The sequence below is a fragment of the Bos javanicus genome, chromosome 8, assembly GCF_032452875.1.
Source record: "Bos javanicus breed banteng chromosome 8, ARS-OSU_banteng_1.0, whole genome shotgun sequence".
Classification (NCBI taxonomy): domain Eukaryota; kingdom Metazoa; phylum Chordata; class Mammalia; order Artiodactyla; family Bovidae; genus Bos; species Bos javanicus.
Window position 1 is genome coordinate 84143673 of NC_083875.1, and position 22599 is coordinate 84166271.

Here is a 22599-nt window from a genome sequence, read left to right on the forward strand (position 1 = left end):
CCCAATTTTGAAGTAGTCCACTGTACCATGTTGCTTCTTGACGTGCATACAGGTTTCTCAGGAGAGAGGTAAAGTGGTCTGGTATTCCCATCTCTTTAAGAATTTTCCAGTTTATGGTGATCCACACAGTCAAAGGCTTTAGCATAGTCAATGAAGTAGAAGTAGATGTTTTTTTGGAACTCTCTTGCTTTTTCTATGACCCAATAGATTTTGGCAATTTGATCTGTGGTTCCTCTGCTTTTCAAAATCCAGCATGTACATCTGGAAGTTCTCGATTCATGTACTATTGAAGCTTAGCTTGAAGGATTTTGAGCATGACCTTGCTAGCATGTGAGATAAGTACAATTGTACAGTAGTCTGAATATTCTTTGGCATTGCCCTTCTTTGGGATTGGAAAGAAATCTGACCTTTTCCAGTCCTGTGGCCACTGCTGATATCCAAATCTGCTGGCAGACTGAGTGTAGCACTGTAACAGCATCATCTTTTAGGATGTGAATTATCTCAGCTGGAATTCCATCATCTCCACTAGTTTTCTTCATAGTAAAGCCTCCTAAGGCCCACTGGACTTCAACTATAGTATGTCTAACTCTAGGTGAGTGACCACACAATCATGGCTAGCTGGGTCATTATGACCTTTTTTATACAGTTCTTCTGTGTAGGGAATGTCAATCTACGTCAGTATTCTTGCCACGAGAACCCCATGAATAGCATGAAACAGCAAAAAGATATGACACTGGAAGATGAGCCTCCAGGTTGGTAGGTTCCAATATGCTACTGGGGAAGAGCAGAGAAACGGATCCAGAAGGAATAAAGAGGCTGAACCAAAGCAGAAATGATGCTCATGTGTGGATGTGTCTGGTGGTGAAAGCAAAGTCTGATGCTGTAAAGAACAATAACGTAGCAATCTGGAATGTTAGGTCCACGTATCAAGGTAAAGTGGATGTGGTCAAACAGGAGATGGCAAGAGTGAACATCAACTTTTTAGGAATCAGTGAACTAAAATGGACAGGAATGAGAGAATTTAATTCAGATGACCATTAAATCTATTAATGTAGGCAAGAATCCCTTAGAAGGATTGGAGTAGCCCTCATAGTGAACAAGAATTTGACAGAATGATCTCTGTTCATTTCCAATGCAAACCATTCAACATCACAGTAATCCAAGTCTATGCTTCAACCACTAATGCCAAAGAAGCTGATGTTGAACGGTTCTATGAAGACCTACAAGACCTTCTAGAACTAACACCCAAAAATGATATCCTTCTCATCATAGGGGATTGAAATACAAAAGTAGGAAGTCAAGAGATACCTGAAGTAACAGGCAAGTTTGGCCTTAGAGTACAAAATGAAGCAAGGCAAAGACAAACAAGAGTTTTGCCAAGAGAACACACTGATCATAGCAAACACCCTCTTCCAACAACACAAGAGACGACTCTACACATGGATATCATGGGATGGTCAATACTGAAATCAGATTGATTATATTTCTTGCAGCCAAAGATGGAGAAGCTCTACACAAGTCAGCAAAAACAAGACCTGGAGCTGACTGTGGCTCAGGTCATGAGCTCCTTATTGCCAAATTCAGACTTAAATTGAAGAAAGTAGGGAAAACCACGAGGCCATTCAGGTATGATCTAAATCAAGTCTGTTATGATTATGTTACACTGGAAGTGACAAATAGGTTAGACAAGGGATTAGATCTGATAGACAAAGTCCCTGGGGAATTATGGATGGCAGTTTGTAATTAAATCTGGTAGACAAAGTGCCTGAGGAACTATGGTTGGAGGTTCTTAATAATGCATAGAAGGCAGTGACCAAAACCATCCCAAAGAAAAGAAATGCAAGAAGGCAAAATGGTTGTTTGAGGATGCCTTACAAAGAGCTGAGAAAAAAAAAGAAATGAAGGCAAAGGAGAAAGGGAAAGACATACCCAATTGAATGTAGATTCCAAAGAATAGCAAGGAGAGATACAAAAGAATAGAATGGGAAAGACTAGAGATCTCTTTAAGAAAATTAGATACCAAAGGAACATTTCATGCAAAGATGAGCATAATAAAGGACAGAAACAGCAAGGACCTACCAGAAGCAGAAGAGATTTAAGAGGTGGCAAGAATACACAGAAGAAAATTACTAGAGCTTATATATAAACTTAGTAAAGTTGCAGGATACAAGATTAATACACAGAAATCTATGCATCTCTATACATTAGCAAGGAAAGATCAGAATAGGAAATTAAGGAAACAATCCTTTTAGCACTGCATCAAAAAGAATAAAGTACCTAGCAATAAAACTACCTTGGGAGGCAAAAGACCTATATTCTGATAACTGTTGATACAAGATATGATGAAAGAAAGAGAAGATGACATAAACAAATGGAAAGATATACCATGTTCCTGGATTCAAAGAATCAGTATTTTCAAAATGATCATATTGCCAAAGGCAGTCTACAGATTCAATGCAATTTGTATCAAATTACTAATGGCTTTTTTCACATAACTGGAACCCAATATTTTTTATTTGAATGGGAACACAAAAGATCCTGAAACTTGACAAAGCAATCTTGAGAAAGGAAAATCAGAGCTGGGGGAATCAGGGCCCCTGACTTCAGACCCTACTACAAAGCTGTAGTCATTAAAGCAGCATGGTACTGGCACAAAAACACACAGAGATCAATGGAAGAGGACAGAAACCCAGATATAAACCCACACACTTATGGTCAATTAATCCATGACAAAGGAGGCAAGACTATACAATGGAGAAAAGAGTCTCTTCCCCAACAAATGGTACTGGGAAAACTGAACAGCTACATAAAAACAATGAAATTATAGACTTTCTCTAACAATATATTAGAGATACCAAGGGAACATTTCATGCAAAGATGGACTCGATAAAGGACAGAAATGGTATGGACCTAACAGAAGCAGAAGATATTAAGAAGAGGTGGCAAGAATACACAGAAGAACTATACAAAAAAGATCTTCATGACCCAGATAAGCATGATGGTGTGATCACTCACCTAGAGCCAGACATCCTGGAATGTGAAGTCAAGTGGGCCTTAGAAAGCATCACTACAAACAAAGCTAGTGGAGGTGATGGAATTCCAGCTGAGCTACTTCAATCCTGAAAGATGATGATGTGAAAGTGTTACACTCAACATGCCAGCAAATTTGGAAAACAGCAGTGGCCACAGGACTGGAAAAGGTCAGTTTTCATTCCAATCCCAAAGAAAGGCAATGGCAAAGAATGCTCAAACTACCACACAATTGCACTCATCTCACATGCTAGCAAAGTAATGCTCAAAATTCTCCAAGCTAGGCTTCAGCAATATGTGAACCGTGAACTTCCAGATGTTCAAGCTGGTTTTAGAAAAGGCAGAGGAACCAGAGATCAAATTGCCAACATCCACTGGATCATCGAAAAAGCAAGAGAGTTCCAGAAAAACATCTATTTCTGCTTTATTGACTATGCCAAAGCCTTGGACTGTGTGGATCACAATAAACTGTGGAAAATTCTGAAAGAGATGGGAATACCAGACCACCTGACCTGCCTCTTGAGAAACCTGTATGCAGGTTAGGAAGCAACAGTTAGAACTGGACATGGAACAACAGACTGGTTCCAAATTGGAAAAGGAGTATGTCAAGGCTGTATATTGTCACCCTGCTTATTTAGCTTCTATGCAGAGTACATCATGAGAAACGCTGGGCTGGAAGAAGCACAAGCTGGAATCAAGATTGCCGGGAGAAATATCAATAACCTCAGATATGCAGATGACACCACCCTTTTCTTATGGCAGAAAGTGAAGAGGAACTAAAAAGCCTCTTGATGAAAGTGAAAGAGGAGAGTGAAAAAATTGGCTTAAAGCTCAACATTCAGAAAACTAAGATCATGGCATCTGGTCCCATCACTTCATGGGTAATAGATGGGGAAACAGTGGAAACAGTGTCAGACTTTATTTTTGGGGGCTTCAAAATCACTGCAGATGGTGATTGCAGCCATGAAATTTAAAGAGGCTTACTCCTTGGAAGGAAAGTTATGATCAACCTAGATAGCATATTCAAAAGCAGAGACATTATTTTGCAAACAAAGGTCCGTCTAGTCAAGGCTATGGTTTTCTTAGTGGTCACGTATGGATGTGAGAGTTGGACTGTGAAGAAAGCTGAGCGCCGAAGAATTGATGCTTTTGAACTGTGGTGTTGGAGAAGACTCTTGAGAGTCCCTTAGACTGCAAGGAGATCCAACCACTCCATCCTAAAGGAGATCAGTCCTGGGTGTGCACTGGAAGGACTGATGCTGAGGCTGAAACTCCAATACTTTGGCCACCTCATACGAAGAGTTGACTCATTGGAAAAGACCCTGATGCTGGGAGAAATTGAGGGCAGGAGGAGAAGGGGATGACAGAGGATGAGAAACTCCAGGAGTTGGTGATGGACAGGGAGGTGTGGTGTGCTGCGATTCATGGGGTCACAGAGTCATACACGACTGAGAGACTAGACTGAACTGAACAATATATACAAAAATAAACTCAAAATGGATTAAAGACCTAAATGTAAGACTGGAGACTATAAAAATCCTAGAGGAAAATACAGGCAAAACACCCTTTGACATAAATTGCAGCAATATTTTTCTGGATCTGTCTCCTACAGTAATGGAAATAAAAACAAAAATACACAGATGGGGGCCTAACAACACTTTTGCTTTTGCACAGCAAAGGAAACCACAATAAAAATGAAAGATAACCTACAAACTGGGAGAAAATATCTGCAAATGATGCTACCAATAAGGAATTAATTTCCAAAACATACAACAGTTCATGAAACTCAGTAACAAAAGAAACCAAGCAACTCAATCAAAAAATAGGCAGACCTAAATGGACATTTCTCCAAAGAAGATGTACAGATGGCTAATAAGCATATGAAAAGATGCTGAATATCACTAATTATCAGAGAAATGCAAATCAAAATTACAATGAGGTTATTACCTCACACCAGTCAGAATGGCCATCATCAAAACATCTATCAGTACCAAATGCTAGAGAAGGTGTGGAGGAAAAAATCCTCCCACACTACTGGTGGGAATGTAAACTGGTGTAGCCACTATGGAGTACAGTATGGAGGTTCCTTAAAAAACTGAAAATGATAGGGCTATCATATGATCCATGGAAGCACATCCTAGGCGTGTGCTCAGTCGCTAAGTTGTAACGCCACGGACTGTAGCCTTCCCAGGCTCCTGTGTCCACAGGATTCTCTAGGCAAGAATACTGGAGTGGGCTGCCACTTCCTTCTCCAAATCCTAGGTATATATTTGGTGAACACCATGGTTTGAAGATACATATACTCCAATGTTACCACAGCTCTATTTATGATAGCTAGGACATGGAAGCAACCCAATGTCCATACACAGATGAACGGATAAAGAAATTGTGGTAAGATAGATATAGATATAATCTCATACACAGAATGAAATATTATTCAGCCACAAAAAGAATAAAATCACGCCTTCTGCAGATATATGGCTGACCTATAAATTATCATGCTAAGTGAAGTAAGCCAGATAGAAAAAGAAAAGTATCATGATATTTCATGCTTTTGTGCAGAATAAAAAAAAAGATACAAATGAATTTAATTCAAAATATAAACAGACTCAGACACAGAAAATAAACGTATGGTTACCAGAGGGTAAAGGAGAAGAAAGGGATACATTAGGAGTTTGGGATTAACCTATACACACTGCTATGTATTGGGGTGGCCAAGAAGTTCCTTTGATTAAAAAAAAAAAAAAGCCACATTTTCCATTTTCACCAAGAACTTTATTGTGCCATGAATTCACTGTTTTGTTCCTTTACCTTCTGCCATTTTTCAGGCAACTTCATAATTCCATTTCCCCAAAACTTTTTTATCTTTTTGAGCAAAGAATTGTTCCAGGTTCCTTTTACAGTCTTCCAGGGAGCTGAAATTTCTTCCATTAAGAGAATTTTGTAAAGACCAAAATAAAAGGAAATCTGAAGGTACAATGGCTGGTGAATATGGTGGGTGAATCAGAACTTCCAGCCAAAGCATAACAGTTTATGCCTAGTCATCAAAGAAACATGTGGTCTTGCATTATCCTGATGGAGACTATGCATTTTCTGTTGACTAATTCTGGACACTCTTCATCAAGTGCTGCTCTCAGTTGGTCTAACTGGGAGCAATTCTTATTGGAATTAATTGTTTGATTCCCCAGAAGGAGCTCATAGCAGAGGATTCCCTTACAATCCCACCATACACACAACACCATCTTCCTTGGAAGAAGATGCCTTTGGTGTGATTGGTGGTGGTTCATTTCACTTGCCCCCACAATCTCTTCCATTTCACATTATTGTACAGTATCCACTTTTCAACACCCATCACAATTTGTTTTAAAAATGGAACATTTTTATTATGTTTCAGTAGAGAAACACATGTGAAATATGGTTACAAAGGTTTTTTCACTTAGCCTAGGTGGAACCTAAACATCAAAGTGATTAACATAACCAAGCTGGTGCAAATGACTTTCAAATCTTGATTTGGATATTTTGAGTATGTCAGCTATCTCCCACATGATATAACATTGATTCTTCTCAATTAATGTCTCTATTTGATCATTATCAACTTCAACTACCTGACCATGGAGCACTGTCCAGCAAGAAATCTCCAGCACAAAACTACACAAACCACTTTTGTCATGTTTGATCAGTCACAATACCTTCTCCATACACTGCACAAGTCTATTTTTGTGTTTTAGTTGCATTTTTACCTTTGTTGAAATAAAAGGCATAACAGGTCAAAACTGTTTTTTTTTCTTCTGTGTTCAATATTAAAATGGCTACACAAAAATTCACCAATTTTTAAATGTATACTGATATGACTGCTGTCACAATAAAATCTAACAAACTGGTTTCGAATGACATTAAAGACAACTAAAGCACTACTAGAGCCATCTTATGGGAAAAAAAGAAATGAACCTTTTGGCCAACCCAATATATAATAGATAACAACAAGGATGTACTCTGTAGCACAGAGAACTATACTCAGTATTTTGTAATAACCTATCAGGGAAAAGAATCTGGAAAAGAATATATAACTGCATCACTCTGCTGTACACCTGAAACTAACATCATATTATAAATCAACCATGCCTCAATACAAAATTAGAAAGTAAAAAAATGATACAAAGCTATTCACATTCATTGTACCAATGCCTATTTCCTTGTGTTAAGACTATACTATAGTTATGTAAGATATAATAACCATTAGGGGAAACATGAAGAATACAATTGATCTAAATCCCTGAATCTTAATCATATCATATAAAAATTTTTTTAAGTATATAGCAAACCAAAACCATCTGTAAACATTTTCTTCTAAAAAGGCAAGCCAGACCTGGAGAAGAAACATTTTCAAAACATGTATCTGGTAAGGTCTGAACTCCTTCAACTCAACAATAAGACCCAAACCAAAAAACAAAACAAAAAAATGGGCAAAAGATTTGATGAAACACGTCATTAAAGGAGATTATGAATGGTTAAAAAGCACATGAAAAGAAATTCAACATTGTTAATTACCAGAGAAATGCAAATTAAAATCCAATAAGATGCAACTAGACATCAACTACAATGGTTAAAAATAGTAAGACTTACCAAACCAACTGCTGGTAACAGCAGTGAGAACTCTTAGGCATTGCTTATAGGCATGAAACACAGTAGACCCAATGGGGAAACATCTGGAACTTTCTGAATAAGTTACATATAAACTTACCAGAAGACTAGGTAAGCCCACTCCTAGGTATTTACATAAGAAATAAAAACATAGACTTATATGTGAATGTTCATAGAAGCTTTATTCATAACAGCTCCAAACTGGAAAAACACCCATGTATCCATGAGCTGAAAGAATAACAAACTGTAGTATATGCACACAAAAGAATTCTACTCAGGCTAAAAAGAATAAACTGGTGATACACACACAGGAGTCTCAAAAGCATCATGCTAAATGTGGAAGTCAGACAAAAGATACTATATATAAATTCATTTATATAAGATTCAAAACAAGGAAAAAGTATTGAAATAGAAAATAGATCAGTGATTGGCTGGCATCTGAGAAGAGGTATGAGAGGAAGGGACTCACTGCAAAGGGGTACAAGGAATTTTGGGGGGATGATGAAAATATTCCAAACCATGACTCTGATGATAGTAAGCTACTGCATAACTTTTTAAACTTATTGATTTGTATAATGAAGTGCTGAATTTTATTTTTCATTTAATATTCTTCAATAAAAGTGATTAATATTTAAAAAAAGAAAAAACTGAATCTGCATTCTTGAGGAAGTTGCATGGTAAGGTCTGCTCACCCACTGAGACGAGGTGGCTGTAGTTCTCCAGCATTACATCTCTGTACAAGGTCCTCTGAGCAGAGTCCATCTGATGCCACTCTTCCTGGGTGAATTCCACAGTCACATCCTTGAATGACACTGATGCCTGTAACAATATATTTCTACTCAATCTGAGGGTTCAGAATCAGGACGTAGAAAATATTTTTGAAAACTAACTCTTACTATATTTTCTGTTTATGTTTTAATGATTATTTTATATTGGTCTATAGGTGTTTTACAATATTCTGTAAGTTTCAAGTGTACAGCAAAGAGATTTATATATACATATATATTCTTTTTCAAATTCCTTTCTCATTTAGGTTATGACAATACTGAGCAGAGTTCCCTGTGCTATACAGTAGCACAACATAGCAGTGTGTATATGTCAATTCCAAACTCCCAATTTATCCCTCCCTCCCCACCTTTCCATCCATGATGCTGCAAATGGCATTATTTCATTTTTTAATGGCTGAGTAACATTCCATTGTATATATGCACCGTATCTATATAGAGTCTTTGATGAACACTTAGGCTGCTTTCAGGCTGTGGCTACTGTAAACAGCACTGCAATGAACACTGGGGTGAGTGTATACTTTCAAACCATGGTTTTCTCCTAACATATGTTTAACTGTTTAGAGTTTAAAACAAAATGCTATAAAAGATGAGCAACTCCGCCTTTACACTAGAACAGGGTTTCTTCAATTTGGCACTACTGACACTCTAGACCAGATAAAGCTATTTCTGTGGAAGACTGTCCTGTGTATTCCAGGATGTTTACCAGCATCCCTACTTCTACTAATCAGATATCAATAGCATCAATCAAAAATATCTTCAAATACTTGCAAATGTCTCCTAGAAGAAAAATCTCTCCTCATTAGAACTATCACTCTATATGAATAGTGGATAATATCTTCAGCAACAAAACAAACAACCCAATTTTAGGGATGATGTATCCTAAGGCAAAGCAACAGAGATAAAGAAAGGGAATTAATTCTTAGAGGAAAAAAATCTGGTCACTATTTTTTTTTATAACTATACAAAGAAATGCTCCACAACCAAGATAGATGCTGATGCCATATACAGAGACTGGAAAAATAAATAAGAATCACAAGTTGGGTCACAGAGAGTAGATGTTGTTCAATTGTACTCAAAACACCTGCAGAATTTACAAATGGAATTATTTCATGATTGGCTGCATGATCCTGGAATGGAGAAGGAAGATCTAAAATGAAAAAAAGGATTTAGGAGACATTAGTCCTTAAGATGGTAAGTGAAGTCATTAGAGAAAAAGGGCTGGTTCAGAAAGGATATAGAAATTTTAGGAAAGAAAACAACCAAGGAATAAATTCAAGGGAATACCAAAATTTAAAAGTAAGGTGTAAAGATAAGCCAGGAAGGCTGAGAAATAAATTCTCAGTGGTAAAAAGAGAAAACAAAAATATTAAGAGTGAAGTGAAGTGAAGTGAAGTTGCTCAGTCATGTCTGACTCTTTGCAACCCCAGGGACTGTAGCCTACAAGGCTCCTCTGGCCATGGAATTTTCCAGGCAAGAGTACTGGAGTGGGTTGCCATTTCCTTCTCCAGGGGATCTTCCCGACCCAGGGATCAAACCCAGGTCTTTCACATTGCAGGCAGACGCTTTACTGTCTGAGCCACCAGGGAGAATTACAACCAAAAATTGTTTCTCTAGTTTAAGGGAATAGACTAAACACACATACTTATATCTCCTGTCTCCAAAAACACATTCAGATAAAATACAAAACTTTTAAAAGTAATAAAAATATGACAAAACAGGAATGCAGAAAAACCTCAGCACAAGGCCTGAATTTTGAAAAAATTCTGGAAGACAGAGGGTAAGGTAATACTAGATTAAAAGAAAAATAGAATACTATTATCCACAGTCTAATGCAAACATAGAAGTGGGCAAAAGGAGCAGTGCACTAGTGAGAGCCCAGAAAGATGTCTAAGCTGAAATTAGAGAAAGTGGATAGTAGGAAGAATGATAAACAGAATCACTTTCCTATTTAAATACAGATAATATCATTTAATGAGTGAGGAAAGGCTGGATACAAATGTCATTTGGATAAATAGATGGCCATCTGGAAAAGAGAGGTCTATGTATCACACCACAGAGCAGGAAAAATTAAAATATATTCAAGATTTAAATGTAAAAAATAAAACCATATTCTAAAAGACTACACAGAACAATTCTTTTATATCGTTATAGTGGGTAATGGCCAACAATGACTAAAAATCAACAAAACATAAAAGAAAAAAATGCTAAATTCAAAAATATAAAGATCAAATATTTTCAAAAGACCCTAAATAGACAAAGTAATTTTGAAAAAGAAGATAGAACTGGGGGGATGGGGAGAGGGGATCAAGCTACCTGACTAGAGATTATACTACAAAGCTATAGTCATCAAAACAGTATGTTACTACCCCAAAAAAAGACAACTCAAAACTTATGGGATGCAATAAAAGAAGTGTTAAGAGGGAAGTTTACAGAAATACAAGCTAACCTCAAGAAACAAGAAACATCAAATAAACAACCTAACCTTAGAATATAAAGCAACTAGAAAAAGAACAAAAAACCTGATGAAGTTAGTAGAAGGAAAGAAAGCATAGAGATCAGATGTTTGATTTATTTTGAAATAAATGAAAAAATAATGAAATAAGAGCAAAGTTCAATAAAACTAAAAGCTGGTTCTTTGAGACAATAAACCAAGTTGACAATTAGCCAGACTCATCAAAGCAACAGGGAGAAGACTCAAATCAATATGATTAGAAATGAAAAAGCAGCTACAACAGACAATGCAGAAATACAAAGGATCATAAAAGACTACTATCAGGAGCAACTACATGCCAAAAAAATGGACAACCTGGAAGAAATGGACATATTGTTACAAAAGTATAACCTTCCAAGACTGAACCAGGAAGAAACAGAAAATATGAACAGACCAATCACAAGCACTGAAATCAAAACCATGATCAAAAATCTTCCAACAAACAAAAGCCCAGTGCCACACGGCTTCACAGGCAAATTCTATCAAACATTTAGAGAATAGTTAACACCTATCCTACTCGATTGCACTCATCTCACATGCTAGTAAAGTAATGCTCAAAATTCTCCAAGCCAGGCTTCAGCAATATGTGAACCGTGAACTTCCTGATGTTCAAGCTGGTTTTAGAAAAGGCAGAGGAACCAGAGATCAAACTGCCAACATCCACTGGATCATCGAAAAAGCAAGAGAGTTCCAGAAAAACATCTATTTCTGTTTTATTAACTAGGCCAAAGCCTTGGACTGTGTGGATCACAACAAACTGTGGAAAATTCTGAAAGAGATGGGAATACCAGAGCACCTGACCTGCCTCTTGAGAAATCTGTATGCAGGTCAGGAAGCAACAGTTAGAACTGGACATGGAACAACAGACTGGTTCCAAATAGGAAAAGGAGTACATCAAGGCTGTATATTGTCACCCTGCTTATTTAACTTATATGCAGAGTACATCATGAGAAAGGCTGGACTGGAAGAAACACAAGTTGGAATCAAGATTGCTGGGAGAAATATCAATAACCTCAGATATGCAGATGACACCACCCTTTTCTTATGGCAGAAAGTGAAGAGGAACTAAAAAGCCTCTTGATGAAAGTGAAAGTGGAGAGTGAAAAAGTTGGCTTAAAGCTCAACATTCAGAAAACTAAGATCATGGCATCTGGTCCCATCACTTCATGGGTAATAGATGGGGAAATAGTGGAAACAGTGTCAGATTTTATTTTGGGGGGCCCCAAAGTCACTGCAGATGGTGATTGCAGCCATGAAATTAAAAGACGCTTACTCCTTGGAAGGAAAGTTATGACCAACCTAGATAGCATATTCAAAAGCAGAGATATTACTTTGCCAACAAAGGTCCATCTAGTCAAGGCTATAGTTTTTCCAGTGGTCATGTATGGATGTGAGAGTTGGACTGTGAAGAAGGCTGAGCGCCGAAGAATTGATGCTTTTGAACTGTGGTGTTGGAGAAGACTCTTGAGAGTCCCTTGGACTGCAAGGAGATCCAACCAGTCCATTCTAAAGGAGATCAGCCCTGGGATTTCTTTGGAAGGAATGATGCTAAAGCTGAAACTCCAGTACTTTGGCCACCTCATGCGAAGAGTTGACTCATTGGAAAAGACTCTGATGCTGGGAGGGATTGGGGGCAGGAAGAGAAGGGGACCACAGAGGATGAGATGGCTGGATGGCATCACTGACTCGATGGACGTGAGTCTGGGTGAACTCTGGGAGCTGGTGATGGACAGGGAGGCCTGGTGTGCTGCGATTCATGCAGTCGCAAAGAGCTGGACACGACTGAGCGACTGAACTGAACTGAACTGATCCTACTCAAATTTTTCCAAAAAACTGCAGAAGGAGGAATACTCCCAAACTCATTCTATGAGGCCACTATCACCCTGATACCAAAATGAGACAAAGATACCACAAAAAAAAGAAAATCACAGGACAATATCACTGATGAATACAGATGCAAAAATCCTCAAAAAAATGACAGCAAACAGAATCCAACAACACATTAAAAGGATCATACACCATGATCAGGTGGGGTTTATCCCAGGGCTGCAAGGATTCTTGAATATACATAAGTCAATAAATGTGATAAACCATATTAACAAATTGAGAAATAAAAACCATATGATCATCTCAATAAATGCAGAGAAAGCTTTTGACAAAATTCAACACCCATTTATGATAAACATTTTCCAGAAAACTGGCATAGAAAGAACCTACCTGAACATAATAAAGGCCATATACAACAAACCCACACCAAACAACATTTTCAATGGGGAAAAACTAAAAGCATTTCCTCTAAGATCAGAAACATGATATGGGCGCCCATTCTTGCCACTGATAGCTTACGGTGAATGATGTCAAATTTGTGATCTCCGAAGAAGATTTAGCTTTGGGACCAAGGACCAGGCTTGATCACTCAAAAGAGCTTTTGTGTAGCAGTTTTACTAAAGTAAGAAAAGGGACAGAGAAAGCCTCTGACATAGACATCAGAAGGGGGATAGAGAATGCCCCCCTTGCTAGTGTTAGCAAGCGAGTTATATACTTTTTAAATTAGTTATTACAATAAATCAAAAGAATGTCTCAAGGTTGTAAAGCTCTTACTAGACTCACTCCCATAATTTACATTTTAAGATAACAGGATTAGCCAGAAGGTTTTCAGGAGGAGAAACTGTCCTCAAGCAGGCACCTTGTTGTTATGAGTGAAGTCGCTCAGTCGTGTCCGACTCTTTGCGACCCCCGTGGACTGTAGCCGCCCAGGCTCCTCCGTCCATGGGATTCTCCAGGCAAGAATACTGGAGTGGGTTGCCATTTATACAATCCTTCAATTCAGTTCAGTCACTCAGTCGTGTTCAACTCTGCAACCCCATGAACACAGTACGCCAGGCCTCCCTGTCCATCACCAACTCCCAGAGTTTACTCAAACTCATGTCCACTGAGTCGGTGATGCCATCCAACCATTTCATCCTCTGTCGTCCCCTTCTCCTCCTGCCCTCAATCTTTCCCAGCATCAGGGTCTTTTCAAATGAGTCAGCTCTTTGCATCAGGTGGCCAAAGTATTGGAGTTTCAGCTTCAACATCAGTCCTTAGTACAGAGTTTAAACTGAGTTGTTGTGTAATCATTAGACTAAGGAATGTAGAGGGGAAAAAAAGATGTCTTTTCCTCCTCCTTGAGAATTCCAGACCCCTATCTCTGCTTTGAGAGCCCAAGACCCCTTTCTCCTCCTCAGGGACCCCAGACTTCTTATCAACCTGCCTAGGAATTGACCCTCTCATTACTATTATTCAATATAGATTTGGAAGTCCTAGCCATGGCAGTCAGAAAGGAAAAAGAAATAAAAGGAAGCCAGACTGAAAAACAAGAAGCAAAACTTTCACTATATGCAGATGACAGGATACTAAACAGAATACCCTAAAGATGCCACCAGAAAATTGCTAGAGCTAATCAATGAATTCAGTAATGTTGCAAGATACCAAATGATACATAGAAATCCCCTGTATCCTATACTAACAATAAAAAATCAAAAGGGGAAATCAGAAAGTAAACAATCCCGTTCATCCCTAAAACAAAAAGAATAAAATATCTAGGAATAAACCTACCTAAAGAGATAAAAGACATGTATGCAAAAAACTATAAGATATTGATAAAAGAGATCAAACAGATGGAGAGATATACCATGTTCTTAGATTAGGAGAATCAATATTGTGAAAATTTGAGAATACTACCCAAAGTCATCCACATATTCAATGCAATCCCTATCCAATTACCAATGGAATTTTTCCAGAACTAGAACAAAAAATTTTACATATTGTTTGGGAACCCAAAAGACCTCGAATAGGCAAAGCAATTGTGAGAAAGAAAAATGGAGCTAGATGAATCAATCTTACTGACTTCAGACTATATTACAAAGCTATACTCATCAAGACAATATGGTTCTGGCACAAAAACAAAAATACAGCTAAGCAGAATAGGAGAGAAACCCCAGAAATAAACCCATGTACTCATGAGTACCTTATTTTTGAAAAAGGAGGCAGGAATATACAATGGAGAAAAAAGAGCCTCTTAGCTGGAAAAACTGGACAGCTACATGTACGAGAATGAAATTAGAATACTTCCTAACAACAAAGTCAAGTTGAATTAAAGACTTAAAGGTAAGACCAGAAAATATATAGCTCTTAGTGGAAAACACAGATAGTACACTCCTTAACATAAATCACAGCAAGATCCTCTTTGACTCCCTCCTAGAGCAATGGAAATAAAAACAAAAATAAATAAATGGAACTTTATTAAACTTAAAAGTTTTTGCACAGCAAAGGAAACTGTAAAGATGAAAAGACAACCCTCAGAATGGGAGACAATAATTACAAAGTAACTGACAAACAATTAATCTACAAAAAACATAAATAGCTCAATATAAGGAAAACAAAACCGAATTAAAAAAATGACAAGACCTAAACAGACATTTCTCCAAAGAAGACATAGATGGACAACAAACACGTGAAAAGATGCTTAATGTCACTCATTACTAGAGAAATGCAAATCAAAACTACAGTGAGGTATCACCTCACACCATTTAGAATTGTCATCATCAAAAAATCTACCAACAATAAATGGTGGAGAGGATGTGGAGAAAGGGAACCTTCCTGTACTACTGATGAGAATGTAAATTGGTACAGCCACTGCAGAGAACATCATGAATATTCCTTAACCAACTAGGAATAAATTTACCATATGACCTAGCAACCCCATTACTAAGCATATAGCATGAAAACATGACAATTCAAAAAGACACACACCCCAGTGTTCATAGAACATTATTTACAATAGCCAGGACATGGCCGAGGAGAAGGATGTGCACCCTTCTCCTCCAGTGAGAACATCAAAATCCCAACTAGCAGCTGAACAACCACTGACAGAAGGATGTTGGAATCCACCAAAAAAAGATAACCCACGTCCAAGGACAAAGAAGAGGTCACAACGAGATGGTAGGAGGGGCACAATCATGTTAAAATCAAACCACATACCTGCCAGAGGCTCTTGGAGGGCACAAATAAAATCTTGTGCGCACCAGGACCCAGGAGAAAGGAGTAGTGACCTCCACAAGAAACTGAGCCAGACCTGCCTGTGAGTGTTTCAGGGTCTCCTGAGGAGGTGTGGGTCAGCAGTGGCCTGCTGTGGGGACAGGAGCAGTGGCAGCAGCAGTCTTGGGAGGTGCAATGTGTTGACATTAGCCCTAGCATAGCGCCTGGAGCCCTATCATAGAGCCGCCACGTGGGTGATGCTCAAACTGGAGAACAACTATAACAAAGAAGTTCTCAATGTGATTCAAAGGTTCTAGGCCCCTCATCAGACTTCCCAATCTGGGGATCTGATAAAGGGACCAGGAATCCCCAGGTTTGAAGGTCAGTGCAATTTGACTACAGAACAATTTCCAGAGGACTAGGGAAACAAGCTGGTTTTAGAAAAGGCAGAGGAACCAGAGATCAAATTGCCAACATCCACTGGATAATCGAAAAAGCAAGAGAGTTCCAGAAAAACATCTATTTCTGCTTTATTGACTATGCCAAAGCCTTGGACTGTGTGGATCACAATAAACTGGGGAAAATTCTGAAAGAAATGGGAATACCAGACCACCTGACCTGCCTCTTGAGAAACCTGTATGCGGATCAGGAAGCAACAGTTAGAACTGGACATGGAACAACAGACTAGTTCCAAATAGGAAAAGGAGTACATCAAGGCTGTATATTGTCACCCTGCTTATTTAACTTCTATTCAGAGTACATCATGAGAAACACTGGGCTGGATGAAGCACAAGCTGGAATCAAGATTGCCAGGAGAAATATCAATAACCTCAGATATGCAGATGGAGAAGGAAATGGCAACCCACTCCAGTGTTCTTGCCTGGAGAAACCCAGGGACGGGGGAGCCTGGTGGGCTGCTGTCTATGGGGTCGCACAGAGTCGGACACAACTAAAGCGACTTAGCAGCAGCAGCAGCAGCAGCAGCAGCAGCAGATATGCAGATGACACCACCCTTATGGCAGAAAGTGAAAAAGAACTAGAGTCTCTTGATGAAAGTGAAAGAGGAGAGTGAAAAAGTTGGCTTAAAAGTCAACATTCAGAAAACTAAGATCATGGCATCTGGTCCCATCATTTTATGGCAAATAGACAGGAAAACAGTGGAAACAGTGTCAGACTTTATTTTTCTGGGCTCCAAAATCACTGCAAATGGTGACTGTAGCCATGAAATTAAAAGACGCTTACTCCTTGGAAGGAAATTTATGACCAACCTAGACAGCATATTAAAAAGCAGAGACATTACTTTGCCAACAAAGGTCCGTCTAGTCAAGGCTATGGTTTTTCCAGTGGTCATGAGTTGGACTCATGTGAGAGTTGGACTATACAGAAAGCTGAGTGCCAAAGAATTGATGCTTTTGAACTGTGGTGTTGGAGAAGACTCTTGAGAGTCCCTTGGACTGCAAGGAGATCCAACCAGTGCATCCTAAATGAGATCAGTCCTGGGTGTTCATTGGAAGGACTGATGTTGAAGCTGAAACTCCAATACTTTGGCCACCTGATGCAAAGAGCTGACTCATTTGAAAAGACCCTGATGCTGGGAAAGATTGAGGGCAGGAGGAGAAGGGGACGACAGAGGATGAGATGGCTGGATGGCATCACCAACTTGATGGACATAGGTTTGGGTGAATTCTGGGACTTGGTGATAGACAGGGAAGCCTGGCGTGCTGTGGTTCATGGGGTCGCAGAGAGTCAGACAAGACTGAGCGACTGAACTGAACTGAACTGAGGGAAACAGAGACTCTTGGAAGGCACAAAGAAAACCTTGTGGCAACAGGACTCAGGGGAAGGGAGCAGTGACCCAACAAGAGACTGAGCCAGACTTGCCTGTGTGTGTGTGGGAGTCTCCTGCAGAGGTGTAGGTTGATAGTAGCCTGCCACAGGGTCAAGGGCACTGGCAGCAGCAGTCCTGCTAGGTATGGTGTGTTGGCATAAGTCCTCTTGGAGGAGGTTGACATTAGCACTACCACAGAAAATGCAGACGCCAGGATGGGTCCATCTCAGGGCAAACTACAGGGAGGGAGCTCAACCCCACTCATGAACAGAAAATTGGATTAAAGATTTACTGGGCAGGATTCTGCTCACCAGAGCAAGACCCCGTTATCCTCACAGCTATTCCCTTCCATCAGAAGCTTGCACAGGCCTCTTATCCTCATCCATCAGAGGGTAGACAGAAGCAGCAAGAACTGCAATACCATGACCTCCAGAATGAAAACTACAATCACAGAAAGCTAACCAAATGATAACATCAATTACAGCCTTGTAACTCAATGTAACTCAATGAAACTATGAGCCGTGCCATTCAGGGACACCCAAGACAGATGGGTCATGGTGGAGAGTTCTGAGAAAATGAGGTCCACTGGAGAAGGGAATGTCAAACTACTTCATTTTTCTTGCTTTGAGAACACCATGAACACTATGAAATGGCAAAAAGACATAAAACTGGAAGATAATCCCCCAGGTTGGTAGATGTCCAATATACTACTAGAGAAGAGTGAAGAAACGGCTCCAGAAAGAACGAAGAGGCTGAGCCAAAGTGGAAAAAATGCTCAGTTGTGGATGTATCTGGTGATGAAAGTAAAGTCCAATGCTGTTAAGCACAATATTGCAGAAGAACCTGAATGTTAGGTCCATGAATCAAGGTAAAGTGGATGTGGTCAAACAGGAGATGGCAAGAGTGAACATCAACATTTTAGGAAGGAAATGCTGCTGCTAAGTCACTTCAGTCATGTCCAACTCTGTGCGACCCCAGAGATGGCAGCCCACCAGGCTCCCCCATCCCTGGGATTCTCCAGGCAAGAACACTAGAGGGGTTGCCATTTCCTTCTCCAATGCATGAAAGTGAAAAGTGAAAGTGAAGTCACTCAGTCCTGTCCAACTCTTAGTGACCCCATGGACTACAGCCTACCAGGCTCCTCCATCCATGGGATTTTCCAGGCAAGAGTACTGGAGTGGGTTGCTACTGCCTTCTCCCTAGGAAGGGAATGGGCGAACTTAATTTAGATGACAATTAAATCTACTATTGTGGACATAATCCCTTAGAAGGAATGGAGCAGCACTCATAGTCAACAAGAGAGTCTGAAATGCAGTACTTGGGTGCAATCCCTAAGATGACAGAATGATCTAGGTTCAATTCCAAGGCAAACCATTCAACATCACAGTAATATAAGCCTATGCCCCCAAAAATAATGCCAAAGAAGTTGAAGCGAAACAGTTCTTTGAAGATCTACAAGACATTTTAGAACCAACACCAAAAAGAGATGTCTTTTTCATCACAGGGGATTGGAATGCAAAAGTAGGAAGTCAAGAAACACCTGGAGTAACAGGCAAGTTTGGCCTTGGAGTACAGAATGAAGCAGAGCAAAGACTAACAAAAGTTTTGCCAAGATAACTCACTGATCATAGCAAACACCCTCTTCTAACAACACAAGAGACGGCTCTACATATGGACATCAATGGATGGTCAATACCTAAATCAGATTCATTATATTCCTTGCAGCCAAAGATGGAGCTCTACATAGTCAAGAAAAACAAGACTGGGAGCTGACTATGGCTCAGGTCATGAGCTCGTTATTGTAAAATTCAGACTTAAATTAAAGGGAGTAGGGAAAAACACTAGGCCATTCAGGTATGAACTAAATGAAATCCCTTGATTATACAGTGGAAATGACAAATAGATTCAAGGGATTAGATCTGATGGACAAAGTGCCTGACAAACTATGGATGGAGGTTCATAACGTTGTATAGGAAGTGGTGAACAAAACCATTCCAAAGAAAAGAAATGCAAGAGGGCAAAATGGTTGTCTGAGGAGGCCTTACAAATAGCTGAGAAAAGAAGAGAAGCAAAAAGTAAAGGAGAAAGGGAAAGATATACCCAAGTGAATGCAAAGTTCAAAGAATAGCAAGGAGAGATAAGAAAGCCTTCTTAAGTGAACAATGCAAAGAAATAGAGGGAAACAATAAAATGGAAAAGACTAGCAACTTCTTCAAGAAAATTAGAGATACTGAGGGAACATTTCATGCAAAGATGGGCACAATAAGGGACAGAAACAAGTATCTAAGAGAAGCAGAAGAGATTAAGAAGAGATATCAAGAACAAAGAAGAACTATACAAAAAAGATCTTAATGATCCAGATAACCATGAAGGTGTCCTCACAAACCTAGAGCCAAACATCCTGGAGTTGAAGTCAAGTGGACCTTAGGAAGCATTACTACAAAAAAAAACTAGTGGCGATGATATTATTTCAGCTGAGATATTTAAAATCCTAAAAGATGATGCAGTTAAAGTGCTACACTCAATATGCCATCAAATTTGGAAAAGTCAGCAGTGGCCACAGGACTGGAAAAGGTCAGTTTTCATTCCAATCCCAAAGAAGAGCAATGCCAAAGAATATTCAAACTACTGTACAATTGCCCTCATCTCACATGCTACCAAGGTCATGCTCAACATCTTTCAAGCTAGGGTTCAACAATATGTGAACTGAGAACTCCCAGATGTACAAGCTGGATTTAGAAAAGGCAGAGGAACCAGAAACCAAACTGTCAACATCCACTAGATCAGAGAAAAAGCAAGAGAATTTCAGGAAAACATCTACTTCTGCTTCGTTGACCATGCTAAAGCCTTTGACTGTGTGGATCACAACAAACTGTGGACATTTCTTAAAGAGAGATGGGAATACCAGACCAACCTATCTGTCTCCTGAGAAACCTGTATGCAGGTCAAGAAGCAACAGGTAGAACTGGGCATGGAACAATGGACTGATTCAAATTGGGAAAGGAGAATGTCAAGGCTGTATACTGTCACCCTGCTTATTTAACTTTTATGCAGAATACATCATGTAAAATGCCAGGCTGGATGACTCACAAGCTGGAATCAAGATGGCTGGGAGAAATATCAACAACATCAGATATGCAGATGATACCACCCTAATGGCAGAAAGCGAAGAGGTACTAAAGAGCCTCTTGATGAAAGTGAAAGAGGACAGTGAAAAAGCTGGCTTAAACTTAACATTAAAAAAAAACTAGGATCACGGCATCTGGCCCCATCACTTTATGGCAAATAGATGGGGGAGAAAATGGAAATAGTGATGGACTTTATTTTCTTGGACTCCAAAATCACTGCAGACGGTTGATTGCAGCCAGGAAATTAAAAGATGCTTGCTCCTTGGAATAAAAGCTATGACAAACTTAGTGTATTAAAAAGCAGAGACATCAATTTGCCAACAAATGTCTGTATAGCCAAAGCTATGGTTTTTTCCAGTAGTCATATTTGGAAGTGAGAGTTGAACCATAAAGAGCACTGAGCACCAAAGAACTGATGCTTTCAAACTGTGGTGCTGGAGAAGACTCTTCAGAGTCCCTTGGAGAGTAAGGAGATCAAACCAGTCAACCCTAGAGGAAATCAACCCTGAATATTTATTGGAAGGACTGATGCTGAAGCTGAAGCTCCAATAATTTGGCTACCTGATGCAAAGAACCAACACACTGGAAAAGACTGTGATGCTGGGAAAGACGGAAGAAAGGAGGAGAAGGGGGCAAAAGAGGATGAGATTGTTGGATGACATCACTGACTCAATAGACAAGAGTTTGAGCCAAACTCCAGGAGATAGTAAAGCACAGGGGAGGATAGCATGCTGCAGTTCATGGGCTCACAAACAGCCAGACACAACTTAGTGACTGAACAACACCACCAACAGTACATGGAAGCAACCTAGATATCCATCACCAGATGAATCAAGAAAGATGATGTGATATATACACAATGGAATATTAGTCAGCCTAAAGAGGAACAAATTTTATACAGTTGTAATGAGGTGAATGTGGAGAAGGCAATGGTACCCCACTCCAGGGATGGAGGAGCCTTGTAGGCTATAGTCCATGGGGTCGCTAAGAGTCGGACACGACTGAGCGACTTCACTTTCACTCTTCATATTCATGCATTGGAGAAGGAAATGGCAACCCACTCCAGTGTTCTTGCCTGGAGAATCCCAGGGACGGGGGAGCCTGGTGGGCTGCCATCTATGGGGTCGCACAGAGTCAGACACGACTGAAGCAACTTAGCAGCAGCGGCAGCAGTGAGGTGAATGAACCTAGAGCCTGTTATACAGAATGAAATACATCTGAAACATAAAAACAAATAATGCATCTATATGGTTTCTAGAAAAATAGTACAGTTCTACTACACAGAAGTAAAGAACGGACTCATGGACACAGTGGGGGAAGGAGAGAGAAGGTCGAAGTGAGGAAGTAGAATCGCCATCTGTACACTATCATGTGTAAAATATATAGCTAGTGTGAAGCTTCTATTTAACACAGGGAGCCCAGCCTGGCACTCTGTGACAAACTAGAGATGTGAGATGGGAGTGAGGAGGGAGGCTCAAGAGGCAGAGGATATATATATATAAAATTATGGCTGATTCATGTTGTTGTACAGCAGAAATCAACACTACACTGTAAACCAAGTTGCTGTTGAGTTGTTCAGTTGCTAAGTTGTGTCCAACTCTTTGCGACCTCATGGACTGTAGAATGTCAGACTCCTCTGTCCTTCACTATCTTCCAGAGTTTGCTCAAATTCAT

General features: G+C 39.5%; 1 protein-coding gene across 3 annotated transcripts in view; it reads right to left on the minus strand.

The window, feature by feature from the left end:
- The window catches only part of LOC133253028 (zinc finger protein 782-like), a 90559-nt gene that overhangs the window by 55310 nt on the left and 12650 nt on the right, over positions 1-22599 (minus strand). For all 3 annotated transcript variants that reach the window (XM_061426187.1, XM_061426186.1, XM_061426188.1), the window contains exon 3: positions 8364-8490. In XM_061426187.1, the coding sequence (XP_061282171.1) occupies positions 8364-8490 (127 nt within the window). The remainder of the gene's footprint in view (positions 1-8363; positions 8491-22599) is intronic.